The sequence below is a fragment of the Haliotis cracherodii genome, unplaced genomic scaffold, assembly GCF_022045235.1.
Source record: "Haliotis cracherodii isolate W230 unplaced genomic scaffold, xgHalCrac1.p SCAF_10, whole genome shotgun sequence".
NCBI lineage: Eukaryota > Metazoa > Mollusca > Gastropoda > Lepetellida > Haliotidae > Haliotis > Haliotis cracherodii.
Window position 1 is genome coordinate 39,735,110 of NW_027266265.1, and position 24,841 is coordinate 39,759,950.

The 24,841-nt window shown below is 40.8% G+C and overlaps 1 protein-coding gene across 2 annotated transcripts; it reads right to left on the minus strand.

The window, feature by feature from the left end:
• Positions 1-2,099: 2,099 nt before the first annotated feature.
• On the minus strand, positions 2,100-24,710 carry LOC139454372 (uncharacterized). 2 transcript variants are annotated; one of them, XM_071236030.1, is made up of 4 exons: positions 24,448-24,710; positions 17,795-17,875; positions 9,126-9,646; positions 2,100-2,690 (listed from the first exon to the last, which is right to left on the minus strand). In XM_071236030.1, the coding sequence occupies exons 1-4, from the start codon at positions 24,512-24,514 to the stop codon at positions 2,565-2,567; spliced, it is 795 nt and encodes a 264-aa protein (XP_071092131.1). In that variant the 5' UTR covers positions 24,515-24,710; the 3' UTR covers positions 2,100-2,564. The 2 variants fall into 2 exon arrangements, with proteins under 2 accessions (XP_071092131.1, XP_071092132.1); XM_071236031.1 differs by lacking the exon at positions 2,100-2,690 and adding an exon at positions 8,713-8,796.
• Between the last annotated feature and the right edge of the window lie 131 nt (positions 24,711-24,841).

Consider the following 24,841-nt stretch of genomic DNA (forward strand, 5'->3'; position numbering starts at 1 on the left):
GCCATAAAGATGTTGTTTTTTCAATAAATGAGGATCACTTCTCAGGTTGTTTTGTTTCTGTGACACAACGTTTGTCATATAAGTTTAACCACCCAATCCCTCCACCATTTGACATTGTTTGACAGCATTTGACTTTGTTTGACACTATGTGACCTTGTTTGACAGCATTGGACTTTGTTTGACACATTTGATTTTGTTTGACACTATGTGACTTTGTTTGACACGTTTGACTTGGTTTAACACCATTTGACTTTGTATGACACGTTTGACTTTGTTTAACACCATTTGACTTTGCATGGCACCATTTGACTTTGGTTGACACCATCTGACTTTGTATGACACTATGTGACTTTGTTTGACACATTTGACTTTTTTAACACTACATATGTGACATTGTTTGACACCGTTTGACTTTGTTTGACACGTTTGACATTGTTTGATACCATTTGACTTTGTTTGACACTATGTGACTTTGTACCTAGAATAGAAATAATTAGAAACTCCATTTCTCCAATTTTGAATCTCCACCATTGGAGAATGCTTCCAACTAAATATCGTTGATATCTAACTCTTAGTTCCAGAAAAAACGTCGTTTAAAGCAATATAGCCAAATTACCTCTATTTGGCCCCGCCCCTCAGCCCCTTGGGGGCGTGGGTGGGGGGGGGGGGGGGGGGGGGGGGGGGCAGCCCCACCATTTGTACAATTTTGAATCCCAACCACGTAGGGATGCTTCCAGTCAAATTTAGTTAATTTCCAATCAGTGGTTCCGAAGAAGAGGTCGTTTGAATAAATTGTTGACGTACGGACGACGGACGCCACGGTATGGCATAAGCTCAGACATCATATTGTCCGGTAGTTGCAGTCCGTGTACAGTCATTCCATGCCAAATACAACGACTGATTATACAAAATAGATCTTTATTGCTCATATAATTAATACACAGGTGGCATACATATTTACAATATATAGTTGAATACATATCAATACATATATACTAATCCATCTGTACCATGCTATTATGGACATTTTAACAGCAGCGATTTTAATTCAGATTTATTTATTGTTTGAAATGGCGTTTTCATAACACGTATTGCTATAGCCCCCGACCTTTCCGTGTGGTGCTGGTGTGATGTGAATTGCTGACTACGGTGAATCACGGGCTAGGATTGCAGATGTGTTGGAACATGGTATTTTCGTCAACGAAAAAGAAGAATGATACAACCTCGATTCGTAGAAGTTGTCCAATTTATTAAAATACATGTTTAGAAACAAAAACATCTGTCTAAAATTGATTCAAAATCCTAATCCTACTACTTACATCGAGCAACTTTTGAGAATATGTTTTAATATATGTCACAATTTTATTTCGGATTTAGACAATATGAAAAACAGTTGAGGACAATCGGTGTGACGTCACCAACACCAGTGACGCCCAGTTGTCCATGTTGTAGTGAAATGCGGCGTAGCTTATATCACGAGTATATCAGCGATTCGTAAATTCGTGGTTTTGTTGTGTTGAGTCACAGCGTCACTAGTTCGAACCAAAGCCCATAGCTTCCTCTATCAAACAAAATTACTCCAGAAAATCAAATATTATATTCTTGTTAACGTGTGATCTTTTTACAGGCAACATTTCAGTCCCTACATAAATATTATGGACCCTGTCGTGTATTCTATGCAACATTATCCAAAGGATGCGATAACTAGGTGCCACTGTCATGAAAGTTATACAACAGTTAGGTTTGAACAAAGTAGCCTGGAACAGTATTTCAGTTATATCATGGCGTGTCAACTTGATGTCCAAGTTGGTGCATGTCGTAGACGTTTGTCACTTTGGTGAAACCACAAGCTCGGGTATGGTGATAACAAACTTAGAAGTATAGACAGGGCGAATCTGGAATTCAAACAAGGATCATAGGTTTCTGGAACACCTAAGGGACGCAACTCTGCATGGCGAATGCGTCGCCTCAGACGACGAGGCCACCCGTGCCCTAAAATACATTAACATTCAGACACTATCGTTGTCTGACAGGCATGTGCGAAAGATGCCATATGGAAAGAATAGGAGTCTTGATGGCTGTCTGGAATGTTTAACGCCCAGAACACACGTTTGCCTGCTAAAGGACACGCTTCAGCGGGCAACACATAGAGTGTTAATTTAGAACTATTCACGGGACAACGTATGTTTCGAAACAGTGTGACACGGTTCAATGGATATTCAACATTTACCAATACGATCTATTATCATATCTAAATCATGTCTGGTCTATTAGTGAGAGTGTGACGCCGCTTTTTTGCAATATTCCAGCAATATCACGGCATGGTACACTGTTTATTATACCCATGTGGGGAATCGAACCCGGGCATTCGGCGAGACAAGCGAGCGCTTTAACCGCAGGGCCGTTCAAACTCCTGGCTGATATAAGTAAGGACGCATTGTCAGCGACGTCGTCCAAATTCACGCCCTGCTGTTGAATGTAATGAGTACAAGGTGGTTCATTTGGATAAGAAATATTTGGAGCCCCTGATTACAGAGTTAGACCTGGAGACGTCGAGACGTCGTTTAGGAGAGGAAGCCGGCAACAAAGATGGCGATGAGGAGCATGATGACAAACAGGACAAAACTGGCGATGACGAGTTCCCACAAGATTGTTCGTCGCACGCCGAGGAGAGTGTCGCTGTACGTCGACTGGGGAGAAGAAGAGGAAGGCGAAATTCAGTAAGCATTTATGATCAGGTTACATACCATTTGTTTGTTGGTTGGTTTGTTTCTCACTTAGTAATATTAAAGCGACATGATCTGCGTTATAATTTCCAGATATATACGTGGCCTATAAATAATCGAGTCTGGACAAGATAACCCAGGGATTGATATCATGAACAATGATCCACACAGTCGGGAAACGAGTTTACGCAATCATCTAAGTCCAAAATGTCGCCTCGTACGACCAACCAAGGTTGCTGGAGTCAAACCGTAGGTATCCACTGAGAAGGTCACAGAGAAAGAGTCGTATTGGACATATACTGAGGGAAACAAATAAGGGAACACCACTTCATCACACTGTTCTTTTATTTAATTCCAGATTTTCACCCACAGAGCAATTCAAAGCATGCGAAGAAACCTGGAAAAGAATAAAGGAACGTGTACTTTCATGTGTTCCCTTATTTGTTTCCCTCAGTATATATTGGTGCTCAGAGTGTGGCGCCCCAGTTGGGATTCAGGGGAATGATAGGCCGTGTTGTAGCTGGAGAAATACTACGGCGCTACAGAACATTCACACATTTACCCATCGTGTGGAAAGTGGATTGACGCCTTGAATACGTTGGTTCACTCCACCCAAAGAATATCAAATTGTCCGTGCCTAACCGGAACCTGACATGTATAGTGTAGCTGATCTAAATCATAAAACCTTTACACTTTACGTCAATGAAATTCAACATATCGTCCCGAAGTGACATTGGCGTGACTTTCCTGCACTAACTGCATAATCAGAATAGCTTGCATACTACAAGGTGATTGACTTAGACGTTATGCTATCAGTGAATGTGATATTGTGCTGTGTCACTCTGTTTTGTTTTAGTGTTACATCCCTATACTACAGAGGGTGTGTGGCGTGCTTATATAGTTCCGAAAGGGATGTATCTTAACATAATCATCATGACAACTGATTTTGACGGTTACAGGTGTTTAACGAGGACCTTCTGGTCAATAGGTCCGGTGGTTGTCTAAAAGGCAATATCCTACTGTTTATTGACTTTGAACATTCAAGATGAACCACGTTCTTGATTTTGCATTTGGCTGATTGAACCTAGGGTCGGCTCTTCAAGGTACCTCCTTACACCGAGGGGAGGGTACCTCCTTACACCGAGCGGAGGGTACCTCCTTACACCGAGGGGAAGGTACCTCCTTACACCGAGGGGAGGGTACCTCCTTACACCGAGCGGAGGGTACCTCCTTACACCGAGGGGAGGGTACCTCCTTACACCGAGGGGAGGGTACCTCCTTACACCGAGGGGAGGGTACCTTCTAGATACCTTCTAATGCGAAAGGAAGCGTAGTCTACAAAGCTTGTAACATCGTAATAATGGGGTAATATACATACCTCAAACTATAACACGAATGGCAGGGCAGTCTCGATAACCTCTAATACATATGGCAGGGTATTTTATTATACTTTCTGACACGTATGAGATAACTTATAAAGCCGACGGTAGGGTATTCAAGATTTCCTCCAAAGCAAATTGTAGGTTATTCTTTGCCTTCTCTGTAGCACCCGGGATATGATGAGGTATGTTTCTGAGTATGTTTCAAATTTCAAGTTCTTCTGACACAAAAGACAAGGTACTCAAAAGCTCCTCAAGTTACCTTGTAAAACCTACATGTTCGTGGGAGTGGGGCGAGTGGGATAAGGTGTCACCTTATCGTTTCGTCACTACTTGATGGTAATTCATGTTCATGATATGCTCGGAATTGTACAATCTTATAGATTTCTTATGAATATGGGAAGGGTTTAGTCGCCTATATTTTGTAGTTGACTAAAGCCAACGCAAAGATAATTCTGCTTGTCAACGGTATAAGGATCTATATCGAAACGTCGCTTTTTATAGTATTAGAGAAGTTGTTATCCATAAAATTGTGTCTACCTTGTATTCAAGATACATTCTGACACAGAGGACAGTGTATTCTTGGTAAGTTATTCAAGGTACATTCTGACTCAGAGGACAGTGTATTCTAGGTAAGTCATTCAAGGTACATTCTGACACAGAGGACATTGTATACAGTGTTTATTCTAGGTAAGTTATTCAAGGTACATTCTGACTTAGATGACAGTGTATTCTAGGTCGGTTATTCAAGGTGCATTCTGACTTAGAGAACAGTGTATTCTAGGTAAGTTATTCAAGGTACATTCTGACTTAAGGGACAGTGTATTCTAGGTAAGTTATTCAAGGTACATTCTGACTTAAGGGACAGTGTATTCTAGGTAAGTTATTCAAGGTACATTCTGACTTAGAGAACAGTGTATTCTAGGTAAGTTATTCAAGGTACATTCTGACTCAGAGGACAAAGTATTCTAGGTAAGTTATTCAAGGTGCATTCTGACTTAGAGAACAGTGTATTCTAGGTAAGTTATTCAAGGTACATTCTGATTTAGAGAACAGTGTATTCTAGGTAAGTTATTCAAGGTACATTCTGATTTAGAGGACAAAGTATTCTTGGTAAGTTATTCAAGGAACATTCTGACTAAGGGGGCAGTGTATTCTAGGTAAGTTATTCAAGGTACATTCTAACTCAGGGGACAGTGTATTCTAGGTAAGTTATTCAAGGTACATTCTGACTTAGAGGACAGTGTATTCTTGGTAAGTTATTCAAGGTACATTCTGACTTAGATGACAGTGTATTCTAGGTAATTTATTCAAGGTGCATTCTGATTTAGAGGACAGTGTATTCTTGGTAAGTTATTCAAGGTACATTTTGACTTAGAGGACAGTGTATTCTTGGTAAGTTATGCAAGGTACGTTCTGATTTAAAGGACAGTGTATTCTAGGTCGGTTATTCAAGGTGCATTCTGACTTAGAGGACAGTGTATTCTAGGTAAGTTATTCAAGGTGCATTCTGACTTAGAGGACAGTGTATTCTAGGTAAGTTATTCAAGGTACATTCTGACTTAAGGGACAGTGTATTCTTGGTAAGTTATTCAAGGTACATTCTGATTTAGAGGACAAAGTATTCTAGGTAAGTTATTCAAGGTACATTCTGATTTAGAGGACAGTGTATTCTAGGTAAGTTATTCAAGGTACATTCTGACTTAAGGGACAGTGTATTCTAGGTAATTTATTCAAGGTGCATTCTGATTTAGAGGACAGTGTATTCTTGGTAAGTTATTCAAGGTACATTTTGACTTAGAGGACAGTGTATTCTTGGTAAGTTATGCAAGGTACGTTCTGATTTAAAGGACAGTGTATTCTAGGTAAGTTATTCAAGGTACATTCTGATTTAGAGGACAAAGTATTCTTGGTAAGTTATTCAAGGAACATTCTGACTAAGGGGGCAGTGTATTCTAGGTAAGTTATTCAAGGTACATTCTAACTCAGGGGACAGTGTATTCTAGGTAAGTTATTCAAGGTACATTCTGACTTAGAGGACAGTGTATTCTTGGTAAGTTATTCAAGGTACATTCTGACTTAGATGACAGTGTATTCTAGGTAATTTATTCAAGGTGCATTCTGATTTAGAGGACAGTGTATTCTTGGTAAGTTATTCAAGGTACATTTTGACTTAGAGGACAGTGTATTCTTGGTAAGTTATGCAAGGTACGTTCTGATTTAAAGGACAGTGTATTCTAGGTCGGTTATTCAAGGTGCATTCTGACTTAGAGGACAGTGTATTCTAGGTAAGTTATTCAAGGTGCATTCTGACTTAGAGGACAGTGTATTCTAGGTAAGTTATTCAAGGTACATTCTGACTTAAGGGACAGTGTATTCTTGGTAAGTTATTCAAGGTACATTCTGATTTAGAGGACAAAGTATTCTAGGTAAGTTATTCAAGGTACATTCTGATTTAGAGGACAGTGTATTCTAGGTAAGTTATTCAAGGTACATTCTGACTTAAGGGACAGTGTATTCTAGGTAATTTATTCAAGGTGCATTCTGATTTAGAGGACAGTGTATTCTTGGTAAGTTATTCAAGGTACATTTTGACTTAGAGGACAGTGTATTCTTGGTAAGTTATGCAAGGTACGTTCTGATTTAAAGGACAGTGTATTCTAGGTAAGTTATTCAAGGTGCATTCTGACTTAGAGGACAGTGTATTCTAGGTAAGTTATTCAAGGTGCATTCTGACTTAGAGGACAGTGTATTCTAGGTAAGTTATTCAAGGTACATTCTGACTTAAGGGACAGTGTATTCTTGGTAAGTTATTCAAGGTACATTCTGACTTAGAGGACAGTGTATTCTAGGTAAGTTATTCAAGGTACATTCTGACTTAGAGGACAGTGTATTCTAGGTAAGTTATTCAAGGTACATTCTGATTTAGAGGACAGTGTATTCTTGGTAAGTTATTCAAGGTACATTCTGATTAGAGGACAAAGTATTCTAGGTAAGTTATTCAAGGTACATTCTGATTTAGAGGACAGTGTATTCTAGGTAAGTTATTCAAGGTACTTTCTGACTTAAGGGACAGTGTATTCTAGGTAAGTTATTAAAAGTACATTCTGATTTAGAGGACAGTGTATTCTAGGTAAGTTATTCAAGGTACATTCTGACTTAGAGGACAGTGTATTCTTGGTAAGTTATTCAAGGTACATTCTGATTTAGAGGACAGTGTATTCTAGGTAAGTGATTCAAGGTACATTCTGATTTAGAGGACAGAATATTCTTGGTAAGTTATTCAAGGTACATTCTGACTTAGAGGACAGTGTATTCTAGGTAAGACATTCAAGGTACATTCTGACTTAGGGGAAAGTCTTGTTTCTACCCATGCCGAACTAGGCTGGGATTCCGGAATTGGATGGACTCAATCAAATGGAGTCAATCAAAATCGCGTAACATTTCAAAGCATGTGTACTGTCAACTTAGCGTCAACAGATATTTTCCACATCTTTTCATGTTTTTAATCAAGGTGCTCCCTTGACCAGTTTTATTACAATATTGATCTTGATTATCGATCAGATCGTAATCACTTTGCGTCACCATTTTGAAGCAAATGCAAATGATACCAGAGGTGGAATTGATTGGTCAATAGGAGGGACAAAGAAAGGACAAAGCTCGTAATAGCCACGGTGGCGCTACGATCGAACCCCTAAATCCCGGAAACTGTAAACTGGGCATTCACAGCCTGTTAACTCCCTTTCCTCGGGAAGATGGTCAGAAGTAGAGCTTTAAAGGCATCAGGCATTCAAAGTATTGCCTATCGTCTACGACAGGATATCCTCTGCCCACACCCCTCCCTCCTCCGACACTGTCTCCACTCCAAGAGGACAGTTTTACTTTGAGTCCATACATACCAACTGCGACCCAATATCCGAATTTGCCACAACCTGGTATAGTGCGTAGCATGTGATTAGTTAGCATGATAAGATTACACACTGCAGGAGTGTTAAATTTGACCATGTACAGTGTTGAGTACAAAGAAATTAGGACCTGCTTATAGACAGTGCCTGTCGATGGATTTGTCCTGCAATGAGGCTAGTGTGCATGCTAATGCGTGATTTCCTCCAGGAACCGTCGACTATTCGGTGTGTCATATCCTATTATAATAAATACGTTGAACCATAGCTTCGTCCAGGGAGTGTCGTCATTGTCTCTAACTCTTATCTGTAACCTCGCACAAATATTTTCAAGCTCATGGGTGTCATTGGAGTTGATGGCTGCTTTTAGCATCGCCTATTTGAATCAGACACAAAACGAAGCTATGATGGTGAATGGCTATTATAACCGAAGGGAGATATACATGTATTACCCTGGGTATTCGAGGATGTAATGCGTGTTCATTATGTGCAAACCTTAGGTACAAACATAAGCTCAGTCCGGTAACATATCGTTAGATTCATTAAATAGAAAATAATCAAAAAGACAATTTGCATAATGAAGCACTAAACTAGATGCAGGTACTACGGTGAGGAGGATCCATCTATAGGGAGAGTGTTAAAGCAAGGGTGCCTATCACCGTTTGTAAACTGAGGCAAATTCGGGCATTAGGTCAGTGTGTACGTATGCAGCATACCCAGTTACGAATAGCGGGATCTTCTCGTGGGCAACCACTGGCTTGATCGGGCGATCCAGTTCTGAGTCCGATACTGTCGAGGCGGGCGAGAATGGCGGGTTAGTGAATCAAAAACATGCACAGAAACAGGATGATTATAAAAGAAACAGAAACAGATGGGAGGAATTGGGACTTTTGTTAGATGCTATGTTGGGGGAAAAGGTTTTTCAATCCACGATTGGCAAAATATACTATGGTTAACGCTCATATCAGAAACAGTTTACCAGAATGTTCTTCGAACAGAAATCAACAAAATATTCATGTTTATTAAAGGCATTATCCAGAAATGGCACTAATGAAAATATTTTCCAACGGTTAAACAGTTTCAAACGCCAGATACTAATATTTAAGCCAGATACCTACCTTTCGTTCATAGTCGTCCGGTATTCTTGAAATGGTTGGTCCGGAAGTTCTGTAGGCAGGCGGCTCATGATGATTTGGTATCACCCAGTTGGTACCGTCGGCTTGCTCCTCCACGACATGCCTCACCGTCACATACTCAGGATCCTTGGGAGGGGGCATAACTGGCACAAGGATCGGCTCTGGGGTCTTGGGTCTCACAGGAACCTCGTACTCAATTACCTTCTTTTTCGGCGGAGGTGGGGGCATTATGAAAATCGGTTCTGGGTCTGGGGCCTTCACCTCCATGGTTATCAGTTTGGGTTCCCTCTTTGGGGGTACGATCATGATAGGCTGTCGCTCTCGTGTTCCTCTCCTGTGGGGTAGAGTGTATGTCCTGACATTGCGGCCATTCGGGGGAATCTCCATGTTGCCAAGGTATGGCTGTGTGATTACGTCGCGTTCTTCGGGGAAAGATTGGGAGAATGGTTGACTGTAGGGTTGTGAGTTATTTTGAGAAAAAGGCTGGTACGAGTACCTCTGACCTGTAAATTAAGACAAACTTTTGTTAAGGGACGTCATCGGGGGTAACCCAAAGGCTTGAAGACCTAATGTAACACGTGGTCTAAATGCGTCACAATGGATTTCCTTTCTCTAAAATACACCAGTGTTATAACTACCAGTTAGGACTCATGTGTTGAAAAACGTAAATAAATCAAAAACGGCAAAACCCTTTCCGTAATCATAAGAAATGTCTGCCAAAAGCAGCGTCGTTATACGATTTCAACTTTATTATGAAAATGTGTTTAGAATGGCTATCAAATAGTGATGATACCAGGCCTTTTGCCCCACCGGAGAGGCCTCGTTTTGGGGTTGAGTTGCAACTGGAATGAGCGGTTGATGACTACCTTTAATTCCCTGTTTGGCATGTTAATCATCTTTGTTTCCTCTCAAATACACAAATGACAGTAAAAAAGAATCCAAACACCCTATCGTTCCACTAGATTTACTGTTCCATCACTTGATTGGTTGGTTTGTAAACGCTGCGCGGCGCTAGGCAACACACCCTCTCTACGCAAATTGTGTGATTGGCGGGTGCTACCGGTAGGGAAGGACATGCTTGTCCTTTTCGCGAACACCTGGTGTCATAACGGAATTTCAGTGATCCATTCATAAATTATTCACCTGTTTTGCATTTGACGCAAAATGGAATCTTTTTCCGCAGATAATCGAAAGTGGTTAATCTCTGACGTACAATGTGTATATGTCACGGTTAGGTCATTATAGTGCTGATGTAACTTTCGAACATTTTCGGCATGGTGCATTTGTTAAACTTACATGAAAGTAGGTTTTAACTTCAACCACCCCAGAGCTGAAACGTCCTGCATCACATCGGGCTTTCCTCCCACATCAAGCTGACACGCCGTTATATGACTGGAATACTGTTTTAGAGCGGTGTTAAACCCAACTCACTCACTCACTCACTCACTCACAAATCGCAGGTATATCCCCACTTTCAGTTGTTGAAATCGATATCGTTATGTATATATCTTTATCAATCGCTAATACGGGGATATATTATAAGAGGGACTGTTTTTATTAGTAAATAGTAATTTAACATATTCTGAGGAGACCGTGAGTCAGGGTTAACATGAATACATTTTCTCTAAATATATTTAAATCGCTGCAACCTTTGACATAACCTTTGACCTGCTGTGATATATTCATGACATCGCCACGTTTGCTTCGTCATGCTTCGGATATATATGCACTTTCTTGGCACACGTGTGAAATATGTGTACTCTTGGGCTGGTACCATGGTACATGACGGTGTCAGCGCAACGATTGTCGTCAGTTAGTGTTGACGACTGGGAGTTATGATCTTCCTAACACAAACATCGCTTTGTGGAATGGGGCCCAGGGTAATATAATTTAACAAATCTAAAATGTTTGATTTGGTTAATAATTCATTCTGGGTCAAAAACAACTTCACTATACTTCAAATTAAACTGTTAATGTAGCAAATGCCAACTTCGAGATTAAGGTACACAGTTCTACAGTAAAGTCAAAGTTGGGAACAAGTCAAAGGTTCGAGATAGCGTTATGTATATTTAACGAGAACTCGAGAAAAGAGAGCAAATTATATAATTAATCTGCATTTATATAGTGGGGCGATGGGGACCGGGGGGTATATTCGAGATATCGGTACATTCGAGTTCGAGATAACGAAGTTGGACCGTAGTTTCAGCGTACCAGATAATGCAACACGCATGGACATCTCTTATACAGATGATGTAAACGTCTCCACCCTGTTTTCAGCTGAGCCGATCTTAATAGTGTTGACAGCTACACACTACAAATGTACAGTACGAGTGGCCGTGCCTACTTCATCCCGGCATCATGCTGTCGAGCGTGGGGACTCGCCCAGCACACTGCTGCTGATGCGGAGGTGGAGGAGGAGGAGGACACTAGGTGGATGCGTCTCGGGTCTACATGGGTCACTGGGCACATTAAAGAGGGTTAGGGTGGGGACCAGGTGTGTGTGAGTCGCCCCGTGACGAGCTTGTCAAGCTTGTTTAGCGACTGTGTATCTATATTTGTATACAGATGTACTGGGCGTTATTGGGGAGAGAGGGCGGTGCGTGTTTCAAACAGACATGTTTCACGGCACGTCTGAGGGTTCAGTTTCTTTGACCATAACTTTGAACTGGCAATAGTAAGTGATTGAGTCTTATCAATATCACGGCAGGGAAACAAGATAGGGACGTCAAAGATTGTACACATATGGGAATCGAACCCGCGCAATCGACGTAAAAAGCGAACACGTTATCAGCTAGAATACCTACCGCCCCTGAACTGGTAACAACAAAGTAATATTTGCAAGTGTGACACACGGTAGAATAAATGCGTCTTTATTTTTATATAAACCCTCGATTGGAGTGAGTGAGTATGGTTTTACGCCGCTTTTAGCAATATTCCAGCAATATCACGGCGGGGGACACCAGAAATGGGCTTCACACATTGTACCCATGTCGGGAATCAAACCCGGGTCTTCGGCGTGACGAGCGAACGCTTTAACCACTAGGCTACCCGACCGCCCCTCGCCTGGATTGGAAGAGCTCAAAATAAATCTACTCTGGACACATTTATACTGCTCAGGTAGGGTGAATATTAGGAATGTTCGTAAACAAAACCTTTTTATTTATCTTGTTAGTGTGTTCTGCTCCAGAGTTTTATAAGATACAATGAGCCGGTCTTGGCAAAAGGATGACTTATAAAGTGGAGCCGGTCTTGGCAAAAGGATGACTTATAAAGTGGTTTGGAACTTGAAATAAAAAAGACTGAGTTGGTCCAAACTCTAGATGTTTGCTGTGGTAGGTATATATATATATATAAGATGTCCTGTATTGGCTTGACGTTTACACGGCTTTGGTAGGTATATATATTAGGCACCGTTTGCCAGACTACAGTGCATGGTGAATGTTTTACCTGTAGGCTTCTACTGCTACTGTGCAGATCTATCTACAGACTGGAGACCCATTTGAATGGCCGCTGCTTATAACAGTTTAACACCGAACTACAGAGCAGATATTCGGGTTACAAACAACGCATTTACAAATGTTACAAACATTGTGAAGCAGGTTTACAACGAACGTGATTATAATACGCTAAATGTGTTGCTCGCGAGCAGGAGCAAAAGGCTGGATGTAAATACACTTTTGTATCATCCCCCTCATCACATGACATTCAGACACAGATAACATCGGGAGATGATAGTCTGTGATAGTCAGTGTGTCACGCCTGACTGATTACTAGGTCGGCCTTGGACAAACTGCACAGTCATTTCAAGTTTTCCCCCAAATGGAATGAAAGGTTATTGCGATTAGTTGTGATTTCTTTTTTAAGAACATCTAGTTTGGATTGGATATATTGATTCAGGTTTACCAACAAAATATAATCAATGAAACTCGGTTCATTTTCGGGTACATAGAAGATTTATAGAAACTATTGTTTGGGTGTGTTCCTTGCCGCTAGTATATATTGTATTTGTATAGTTCGTATTTCACAAAGCGATCTCAGAGCAATGACTGTAGTACGTCTGTGTTAGAATATGGGCATTACGATCGTCTGACTGATAAGATCGCCGTGTGGAGTGGCCTTGAACATGGCACCTGACACATACCTACCACAGCCATGATACGTCAAGCAAGTGTAGGACTACTTATACATACCTACCACAGCCATGATACGTCAAGCAAGTGTAGGACTACTTATACATACATAACACAGCCATGATACGTCAAGCAAGTGTAGGACTACTTATACATACATAACACAGCCATGCTACGTCAAGCAAGTGTAGGACTACTTATACATACCTACCACAGCCATGATACGTCAAGCAAGTGTAGGACTACTTATACATACCTACCACAGCCATGATACGTCAAGCAAGTGTAGGACTACTTATACATACCTACCACAGCCATGATACGTCAAGCAAGTGTAGGACTACTTATACATACATAACACAGCCATGATAACATCAAGCCAGTACAGAACACCTTATATAGACCTACCACATCCCTATATACATCAAGCTAGTACAGGACACCTAATACATACCTACCACAGCCATGATAACATCAAGCCAGTACAGGACACCTTATACATACCTACCACAGCCATGATAACATCAAGCAAGTGTAGGACTACTTATACATACATAACACAGCCATGATAACATCAAGCCAGTACAGAACACCTTATATATACCTACCACATCCCTATATACATCAAGCTAGTACAGAACAACTTATACATACCTACCACAGCCATGATAACATCAAGCCAGTACAGGACACCTTATACCTACCGACCACAGCCATGATAACATCAAGCCAGTACAGAACACCTTATATATACCTACCACATCCCTACATACGTCAAGCCAGTACAGAACAACTTATACATACCTACCACAGCCATGATACGTCAAGCAAGTGAAGGACTACTTATACAAACATAACACAGCCATGATAACATCAAGCCAGAACAGAACACCTTATATATACCTACCACATCCCTACATACGTCAAGCCAGTACAGAACAACTTATACATACCTACCACAGCCATGATACGTCAAGCAAGTGAAGGACTACTTATACAAACATAACACAGCCATGATAACATCAAGCCAGAACAGAACACCTTATATATACCTACCACATCCCTACATACGTCAAGCCAGTACAGGACACCTTATATATACCTACCACATCCCTACATACGTCAAGCCAGTACAGGACACCTTATATATACCTACCACATCCCTACATACGTCAAGCCAGTACAGGACACCTTATATATACCTACCACATCCCTACATATGTCAAGCCAGTATAGGACACCTTATATATAACTACCACATCCCTACATACGTCAAGCCAGTACAGGACACCTTATATATACCTACCACATCCCTACATACGTCAAGCTAGTACAGGACACCTTACATATACCTACCACATCCCTACATACGTCAAGCCAGTACAGGACACCTTATATATAACTACCCCTTCCCTACATACGTCAAGCTAGTACAGGACACCTTACATATACCTACCACATCCCTACATACGTCAAGCCAGTACAGGACACCTTATATATAACTACCACATCCCTACATACGTCAAGCCAGTACAGAACAACTTATACATACCTACCACAGCCATGATACGTCAAGCAAGTGTAGGACTACTTATACATACATAACACAGCCATGATAACATCAAGCCAGAACAGAACACCTTATATATACCTACCACATCCCTACATACGTCAAGCCAGTACAGGACACCTTATATATACCTACCACATCCCTAAATATGTCAAGCCAGTATAGGACACCTTATATATAACTACCACATCCCTACATACGTCAAGCCAGTACAGGACACCTTATATATACCTACCACATCCCTACATACGTCAAGCTAGTACAGGACACCTTACATATACCTACCACATCCCTACATACGTCAAGCCAGTACAGGACATCTTATATATACTTACCACATCCCTACATACGTCAAGCCAGTACAGGACACCGTGTACCTACCTACCAGGACAGGTAGTACAGGACACCTCATACCTACCGACCATAGCCATGATAACGTCAAGCCAGTACAGGACACCTCATACCTACCGACCATAGCCATGATAACGTCAAGCCAGTGCATGATCCCTTATGGTTTTCCTTTTTGGTTTCGCTGTCATTTGTATACCACATAAAAGGTTTCAGAATAAGAACTTTTTATTTTTGCACACTACTTTATAAGTATCAATATTATCATGTCTAGTATGGACTTCTACACATCCAGAATTAAAACAACATATTTTGAATTAAACCTACTAATAAAGTACACACTGTCCTGATTTTGCGCTTCTGAGATGCTTGTCATACCCAGAACGCTGTCTCGTATTATTTAGTAATTAAAAAATATCACAACAAAGAAGCTTTCAAATCCCAATACATTCACTCACTGTAAGGGACCGACCATTTGATTCTTTATTGTGAGAGCGCGGGAGTTTTTTTTAAATAATCTTTTCCCAAAATGATTGAATCTTTTCCCTCTTTTTTAATAACAAAATATCGTGACCTGGAAATAATGTTCTGCAAAACAATCTGTTAGAGGTGTAAAAACGTGTTTGCCTCCTCATCGAGGAAATCGATGTGTGTCTCAAACACAATCACAATACTAGCCTTAACAACCAATCATTCCCCAGCATCACACCCAAATACCACCCGCCGCGTCCGTGGTCTAGTGGTAGAGCGTTCGCCCGGAGAGTGGAAGGTCGGGGGTCGATCCTCAGCAGCGTCATACCACGTTAAAAGATGGTACTTGTTGTCACCCTGCCTTGCGCTCGGCATTAAGGGGCTTAAACAAGGACTGGTCAGCTCTGAGTCAGTATACTGTGTCTAAGTGAGGTATTCATGTTAATCTGCGGCATGGTATCTCAGTGGGCTGGCACTATAAAACGGTATCAATCCGGACTAGTATAAGCCACACACACACGTATGCATGGCCGCAACGTTAAACCCAATTTCACCTCACCCATCCCCACCATCATCACCTCAAAAAATCAAATAGTCGGTGGTCATGGTCATACATGTGATGGACATTATGAAGTACCAATGCAGGATTGTGTGGTGTTCCAGAACGGAGGTTGTAATTGTGCCTTAGCCCCTTTATGACTGGCATCTGACATCGCATCAGTATCAGCTCTGACACACCTGAATAGGGCAGCAATTAGCTTGAAGTCATGCGCGAATAACCAAAGATTCCAAATTAGGGCGCGTGTCATATTGCCCTACGTTCTTGTATCACCTTGTGTTTTGACATGGGCTTAGGTGTTGCTGCTGACGTCAGGGTGTCTGCGCTTTCATACGTGTGTCCGTTAGGTTAGGGATTTGTATAAATTGAAATAAAGTCATGAAATAACTGTTTTGATTTCGGATTTCAAGACATCGATAAAACATAATGATGTATGCACAATGACAGCCAAATATTTATATGTCAACACGGTTGAACTTTAGTGACTACTTGTTCGACACCGTCGTAAAACGGCGTTTGTTGGAGGAGGGGGTATGTGTATTTCAGATATTGTGTGTAATCATAGAGGAAGTGACACATGTTATAGACTTTCTCTGATAGTAGATCAAGCCTGTCAGTGTATTGCTGGCCAAGGACCCAGGATTAACATCCTGGGAACACTGGCGTCGAAGTCTATTGGACCTTGCAGTTCAGTGACGTCATCCTTTCAATGGCGTTGCGAGTTGTGGCACAGGAATTATGACAGTCGATTGAAGCATTACTATTAACGTTAATATCAGCAGTACAAACATTTCAACATGCTAACTATAAAACGTCAGAGAATAAATAGTATCCATTATCTGCCGAAACAAATTCCACTGGGGGTAACAATTTTATGAATGGATCACTGAAAATCAGTGATGACACAGGGTGGTTGTGAAAATGTCAGTATATCTACCGTAGCACCCGCCACTCACTCATTTTGCTCAGAAAAGTAAGTGCCCGTTTTATGGAAGGAAAGTGTCGATTTGATGAATGTTTTCTATTAATGACGCGCGTCTGAAACGACTGTGAAGGTAAAATTAGAACTTTATTTATGTTATGCATGGTAACAAAATAAATATATTACACATTTTAAATAGATAACCATTCCATTGATCTCTCATGATATACCCACACAGCTAGATTTCTTTACATAGCAATGGCAGCCTCATTCAAAGTACACCCACCATGAACAATATCATGTACGTTCCTCAGAAGAATCTGTGTAAAAAAATAATTTTTAATAAACTCCTTATCGAGATTTAAAGAATCCATTTTTTTAAATCCATAACACGTTCTCTGGTAAAACAAAGAGGTGTACCGTAAGTAAAATATGAATCTACAAAACTAAAAAAGCCATAAACTAGTACTTACCACTCCCACCCTGATGAAGCTACAAGACTGAGGTCTCGCAGCTCTGCCATACAAAATATCCAACTCTGAATCATTCACGAGCCTCTTTAAACATAGCCCTGGGGTTATGGGTATAATGGTAGCACCACCCATTATACAAACACAGATTACAATGGCCACCAGCAGAAGCAGGGCTTACCTGGGAGGCTCATCCTCGCGAGATGGTCGGAGAACGGTTCCTCTAGCCTTGTGTCAGGGTATCTGGTATAATCCTGGAAGTCTGTGGAGAAAGAGGAGTTGGATTAGTTCTGGGAATCAGAGACGCTGTGGAGATTGTGGGGAGTACGGGGACATGCTAACTACGGTGAGGGACCGATTCACTTGTTCTCGCATGGTGGATCAGGATCACGCCCTTTACTTGCCATACCGAGAAGATGAGGCATAGAAATATTGGATGATTTTGGGTCGTTCATCCATGGAGCTTAGAGTAGTTATAATACCACATACCAGGGCAAGTGATGATTATAGCTAGGTGTTTACTGGGTGTACGTCACAATACTTTAGAGTCACCGAGAGTTTTTCCTTGTATAGAATACTATTGTCCCAGGAGATAGTTTAACATGAATCATGGGCCTGTGGTGTGCATAAACATTCCCGCTTGATAACCTCTCGAGTGCAAACTCTGCTTTCTTTGTGCTATAATCCAACCAGCATTCATTCCTGGGCATGCCGAGATATAACTAAAATACCAGAACTGCAAAACACCCAGCCACCATTCACTCCAAGATATAACTGAAATACCGGTACTGCAATAAACCCAACCACCATTCACTCATATATATAACTGAAATACCAGTACTGCAATAAACCCAACCACCATTTACTCCTAGATATAACTGAAATACCAGCACTGCAATAAACCCAGCCACCATTCATTCCTAGGAATGCCATGATATAACTGAAATACCAGAACTCCAATAAACCCAGCCACCATTCATTCCTAGGAATGCCATGATATAACTGAAATACCAGAACTGCAATAAACCCAGCCACCATTCATTCCTAGGAATGCCATAATATAACTGAAATACCAGAACTGCAATAAACCCGGCCACCATTCATTCCTAGGAATGCTATAATATAACTGAAATACCAGAACTCCAATAAACCCAGCCACCATTCATTCCTAAGAATGCCATAATATAACTGAAATACCAGAACTGCAATAAACCCAGCCACCATTCATTCCTAAGAATGCCATGATATAACTGAAATACCTGCACTGCAATAAACCCAGCCACCATTCATTCCTAGGAATGCTATAATATAACTGAAATACCAGAACTGCAATAAACCCAGCCACCATTCATTCCTAGGAATGCTATAATATAACTGAAATACCAGAACTGCAATAAACCCAGCCACCATTCATTCCTAGGAATGCCATGATATAACTGAAATACCAGAACTGCAATAAACCCAGCCACCATTCATTCCTAAGAATGCCATGATATAACTGAAATACCTGCACTGCAATAAACCCAGCCACCATTCATTCCTAAGAATGCCATAATATAACTGAAATACCAGAACTGCAATAAACCCAGCCACCATTCATTCCTAAGAATGCCATGATATAACTGAAATACCTGCACTGCAATAAACCCAGCCACCATTCATTCCTAAGAATGCCATAATATAACTGAAATACCAGAACTGCAATAAACCCAGCCACCATTCATTCCTAAGAATGCCATGATATAACTGAAATACCTGCACTGCAATAAACCCAGCCACCATTCATTCCTAGGAATGCCATAATATAACTGAAATACCAGAACTGCAATAAACCCGGCCACCATTCATTCCTAGGAATGCTATAATATAACTGAAATACCAGAACTGCAATAAACCCAGCCACCATTCATTCCTAGGAATGCCATAATATAACTGAAATACCAGAACTCCAATAAACCCAGCCACCATTCATTCCTAAGAATGCCATGATATAACTGAAATACCAGAACTGCAATAAACCCAGCCACCATTCATTCCTAGGAATGCCATAATATAACTGAAATACCAACACTGCAATAAACCCAGCCACCATTCATTCCTAGGAATGCCATGATATAACTGAAATACCTGCACTGCAATAAACCCAGCCACCATTCATTCCTAGGAATGCCATAATATAACTGAAATACCAGAACTCCAATAAACCCAGCCACCATTCATTCCTAAGAATGCCATGATATAACTGAAATACCTGCACTGCAATAAACCCAGCCACCATTCATTCCTAGGAATGCCATAATATAACTGAAATACCAGAACTCCAATAAACCCAGCCACCATTCATTCCTAAGAATGCCATGATATAACTGAAATACCTGCACTGCAATAAACCCAGCCACCATTCATTCCTAGGAATGCCATAATATAACTGAAATACCAGAACTCCAATAAACCCAGCCACCATTCATTCCTAAGAATGCCATAATATAACTGAAATACCAACACTGCAATAAACCCAGCCACCATTCATTCCTAGGAATGCCATGATATAACTGAAATACCTGCACTGCAATAAACCCAGCCACCATTCATTTCCAGGAATGCCATGATATAACTGAAATACCAGAACTGCAATAAACCCGGCCACCATTCATTCCTAGGAATGCCATGATATAACTGAAATACCAACACTGCAATAAACCCAGCCACCATTCATTCCTAGGAATGCCATGATATAACTGAAATACCTGCACCGCAATAAACCCAGCCACCATTCACTTCTAGATATAACTGCAATACCAGTACGGCGATATTTACCATCATCAATCAATCACACCTTCAGTACCCGTTCTCGTCTTTAATCTCACTGATTGAAGCGTCCTGACAAAAGAGGCTCCGTATTTTCCCTTTTCTCACATGAAGATATACACTGTCCATTTGATTATGTCTTAAAGTAAAGCATACTTTCTAACAAAGCAACACAGATTGTGAGATTGACAATATGTGAACATACATGTATATAATTCCCCGCTGTCAGATGTCCTTTGTAACCAAGCAATTCTGTTTGCGTTTTTGTTGCCACAAACCGAAAAATAATTTGGCCACGCCCACACCCGTACTACCTATGTTGCACATTAATGCCCTTAATAGTTTCACTGATGTATTGGTGGGATAATAATAGATAAGCAGCCTGTAAAGTTAGTACTGTTCACGTACAAGAATTTATTATTTAAGAATTGACCTCGACATGTATTTTTGCGTTCGTGGAGTTAAAAACGTCAAAACTGGTGTGCTCACTTTGCGTAAATCCACGTAAACGCCCGACCCCATAACACGGAGATTATTGAAGTCAAACTTTGAATGTAAGTAATGCATACATATGACTGAATCTTCTGCGCTGGGGCAACACCAAGATTCGCACACATCCTCCAGCCCAGACCTGAAACCTGTCTGTACCTTCATGGACATATTAAGGTTAAGGAAAAGTTGTATTCCATAATGAAAGGCCTCAGGCCAATAGTACAATTCTGTTTTCGGGAGTGGTTGCAGATATGTTTAACGGGTCATAGTCTAATTAACATAGCATGATAAATGAACATTGTTAGCTTTTCTAGAGTATCTTTAACAGTTGTTGACATGATCGATATAAATGTTTGTGGAGTGGGATGTACATAAAAAGGCAGATCAATATATTTACTTCTTAGATGGTTGTATTTTGGACAGACTAACAGAAAATGAAACTCATCTTTAATCACATTTAAACCATATTTCTCACATCTTCTCAATTCTCTGGCTCTGTTTCTATGTCTGCCTACATCGATCCTAAATCTATGGGAGCTGCATCTAAATGTGTTAAACTTATTCTAAATCTTTTAATATTTATATCTGGATTCTCAGGTACACATTGATTATGCCAAACATACCCATAGCCGCATTCATTTAATAACGACTTTACATCGTATAACCAATTGCGAACTCCATGTTTTTCATACAATAACGTTATATTATAAAATTTTCTTTGCAATCTATCAATAGGCATTTTGGGAATCTTGAACCAATACTTGAGAATTCTAACATGTTAAAATATTTAACGATGGATATGTTACAGAGGTCACGTGGCTGCGCTTGAAAAAACATACATAAAGCACCACCACAGTTTCTATTACATGCTGTTGTAATTTCAACCACAGTGCTCGCCTCTGACTGCACTCGGCGTTCGAGTGGCTTAATAATGGGACCATCCGTTCGTCACGCCTAAGAACCCGGGCTCGTTTCCCCACATGGGTACAATGTGTGTCTCGCGCCTTGGTATTGATAGAATCTTGCTAGTGGCGGCGTAAAACTACATACACCTTTTCACTGTGTGGTGACCTGCGTTGTACGTGTATGAACACACTCGAAGACGTTAATTGCTGTAAATACCACCTATGTTGGAGGGATGCTGGTGATTGTGTGAGAACGGTCGTGCAAGACACATCCCACGCTATATAAGAGGCCTAAAAACTTATTCATCGTTCTTAAGAACAAAATTAGATATATGGAAACTTTAACTATTGTGCAGGATCGAGTGAGGAGGCATTTCTGTGCAAGTTGACGAAAGGGAAGTTAAAGAGAATAAGAAGAAATCTTTGGTCACCCAGATTGATATACTAGTAAACTGCAGGGAATAAAAGAGTACACAACTGAAATTTGGATGAAACCAAACAATTACAAACATTCTCAAAACGTTACAAAGTTGAAAACAGACGTCAAAACACTCCAACCATAAACACAACAATGATACTCGTATCAAGTAAATCATGATTGAATAACCATTTCTCGTCTGTTTTATTTTAGCCACAATCAAACACTGGTAGGTACTTTCTTTTGCCCGGAAGTCGATGTCCTCAGAGGGAATCGATGAGTTTCAATTAGAAATACCACAGCACTATTACTGAAGGAGTAAGTTCTTCCTATGTGAGACTGGAGCCGCTAGACTGGGACCGCAAGGCGATATATCATCCAAGGTCTGCAGAAGCAGGTCATTATGTAATATATGATACAACCATGAGGTACAGGTATGGACCTGGAGCTGGGTATGGGGTAACGGGTAGGTTATACCGCCATTATAAAGAAGCAGCCGGCACACCTACATGTACCATCGGACCATGTTATGTTTGAGCGGTTTATTAGATTGTGAACGTCAAATGTAGTGAGGCATTAAACACACAGTGAATAAAATATATGTTCGAAAGCAAGGAGACAGCATCCCGTGCAGATGTCGCAAGGGAACCGGGGCGACACAGTTGAGGTTATGTTCTTTCTCCACACTTGTATCGTTTAGTTCACCCATGGGGATGACTACTCCATTGAGTATTGATAGTCTCCATTATTCCCGAGTGGGGGACGACTGGGTACGTTTGGGCATCCACCTCTCCGAGTTTATAAAGCTCAATTGTATCGGACCTACATACCATCGACAAGGACGTTAAAAGGTTGAAATACACCTCAAAAGAACACAAGGGCATCACATAACACCATTCTAACACAATGTCATACTATTGGCCAGCACAATATCATACTATAAACCAACACAATGTCATACTATTGGCCAGCGCAATATCATACCATACCCAAACACAATGCCATACTCTAGGCCAACACAACATCATACCATACCCCGACAAAACATCATACAATACCCCATTACAATGTCATACTATTGGCCAACACAACATCATACCAAACCCAAACACAATGTCATACTTTTGGCCAACACAACATCATAACATACCCCAACACAGTGTCATACTATTGACGAATACAACATCATACCATACCCCCATCACAACATAATACAATACCCCAACACAATGTCATACTATTGGCCAACACAACATTATACCAAACCCCAACACAATGTCATACTATTGGCCAACACAAATTCATACCACACCCAAACACAATGCCATACTATTGGCCAACACAACATCATACCCTACCCCAACGTAACGCCATACTACTGGCCACAGCAGCATACTAATACTCCACAGCAGCATAGTGTACCCCAACACAATGTCATACTAATGGCCAACACAACATCATACCATACCCCAACACAGTGACATATTCTGAGGCAACACACATCATACTATACCCCAACACAATGTCATACCATGGACCAACACAACATCATACTGTTTGCCAATACAACATCATACCATACCCCAACACAATGCCATACTATTGGCAACATAACATTATATCATACCCTAACACAATGTCATACTCTGGGCTAACACAGCATCATACCATACCCTAACACAACGTCATACCATACCCCAGCACAATGTCATACTATTGTCCAATACAATATCATACCATACCCCAACGCAATGTCATACTATGAACCAACACAACATCATACAATATCCCAACAAACGCACGCACACACAAACACACACGCACGCACGCACACACAAAAACATGCACGTACTCACGCATGCACATCGCTACATTAGTGTAATAATCTGAACAGCAATGTTAAGCCCAATTTCACCTCATCACCACATCTCAAAACAACAGTGCGTCACATCGCATTTAAACATCACACTACTTTAAAATACACAACACCTAAACACAACATGACACAATATAAAACTATAATGCAATATTATATCACAAATTGACAATACATGTTTGAATTACATATGTAAAATTGAACATAATAATATTTCTATTGATTATGGGTACGTGACCTATCGTACCCATGAAGGTATCGCTTCGTACACAGAGCTGGTCGGCTCATCCCTGCACCCGCTCAAACCCACAATCCCACTCCTAAGAATAACTTACCCCTGTCTCCGTCGCTGTGACGATCGTCCAAATTTGGCCACCTGTTTTTTCTACTTTGACCAAACATGATGGACGGTCTGTTTCCTCTTTGCCCTTAGTTTCCTCCTACGCGGCGTGAACAGTGAGCTCGGCCTCCAGACAAACAAACCCTCCTCTCTATCTCAGAATCTTGTTGTGCACGTCCTTTATGTGTCAAGTCCTCGTCCCCGCACTGGTCTGTTTCCTTGAAACTACACCCTGCTACGTTGACGAGCCCCTCACGGTAGACGCTTTACCCCAACACCCTTTACGCTGTACTGCAGCAGGCGCATCAACATCGTAAATATATATATATACTGCCTTGAAGCCTTGCAAATGTATAAATAGCAAAATATTAGTTCCAGTTAAAAGTCCT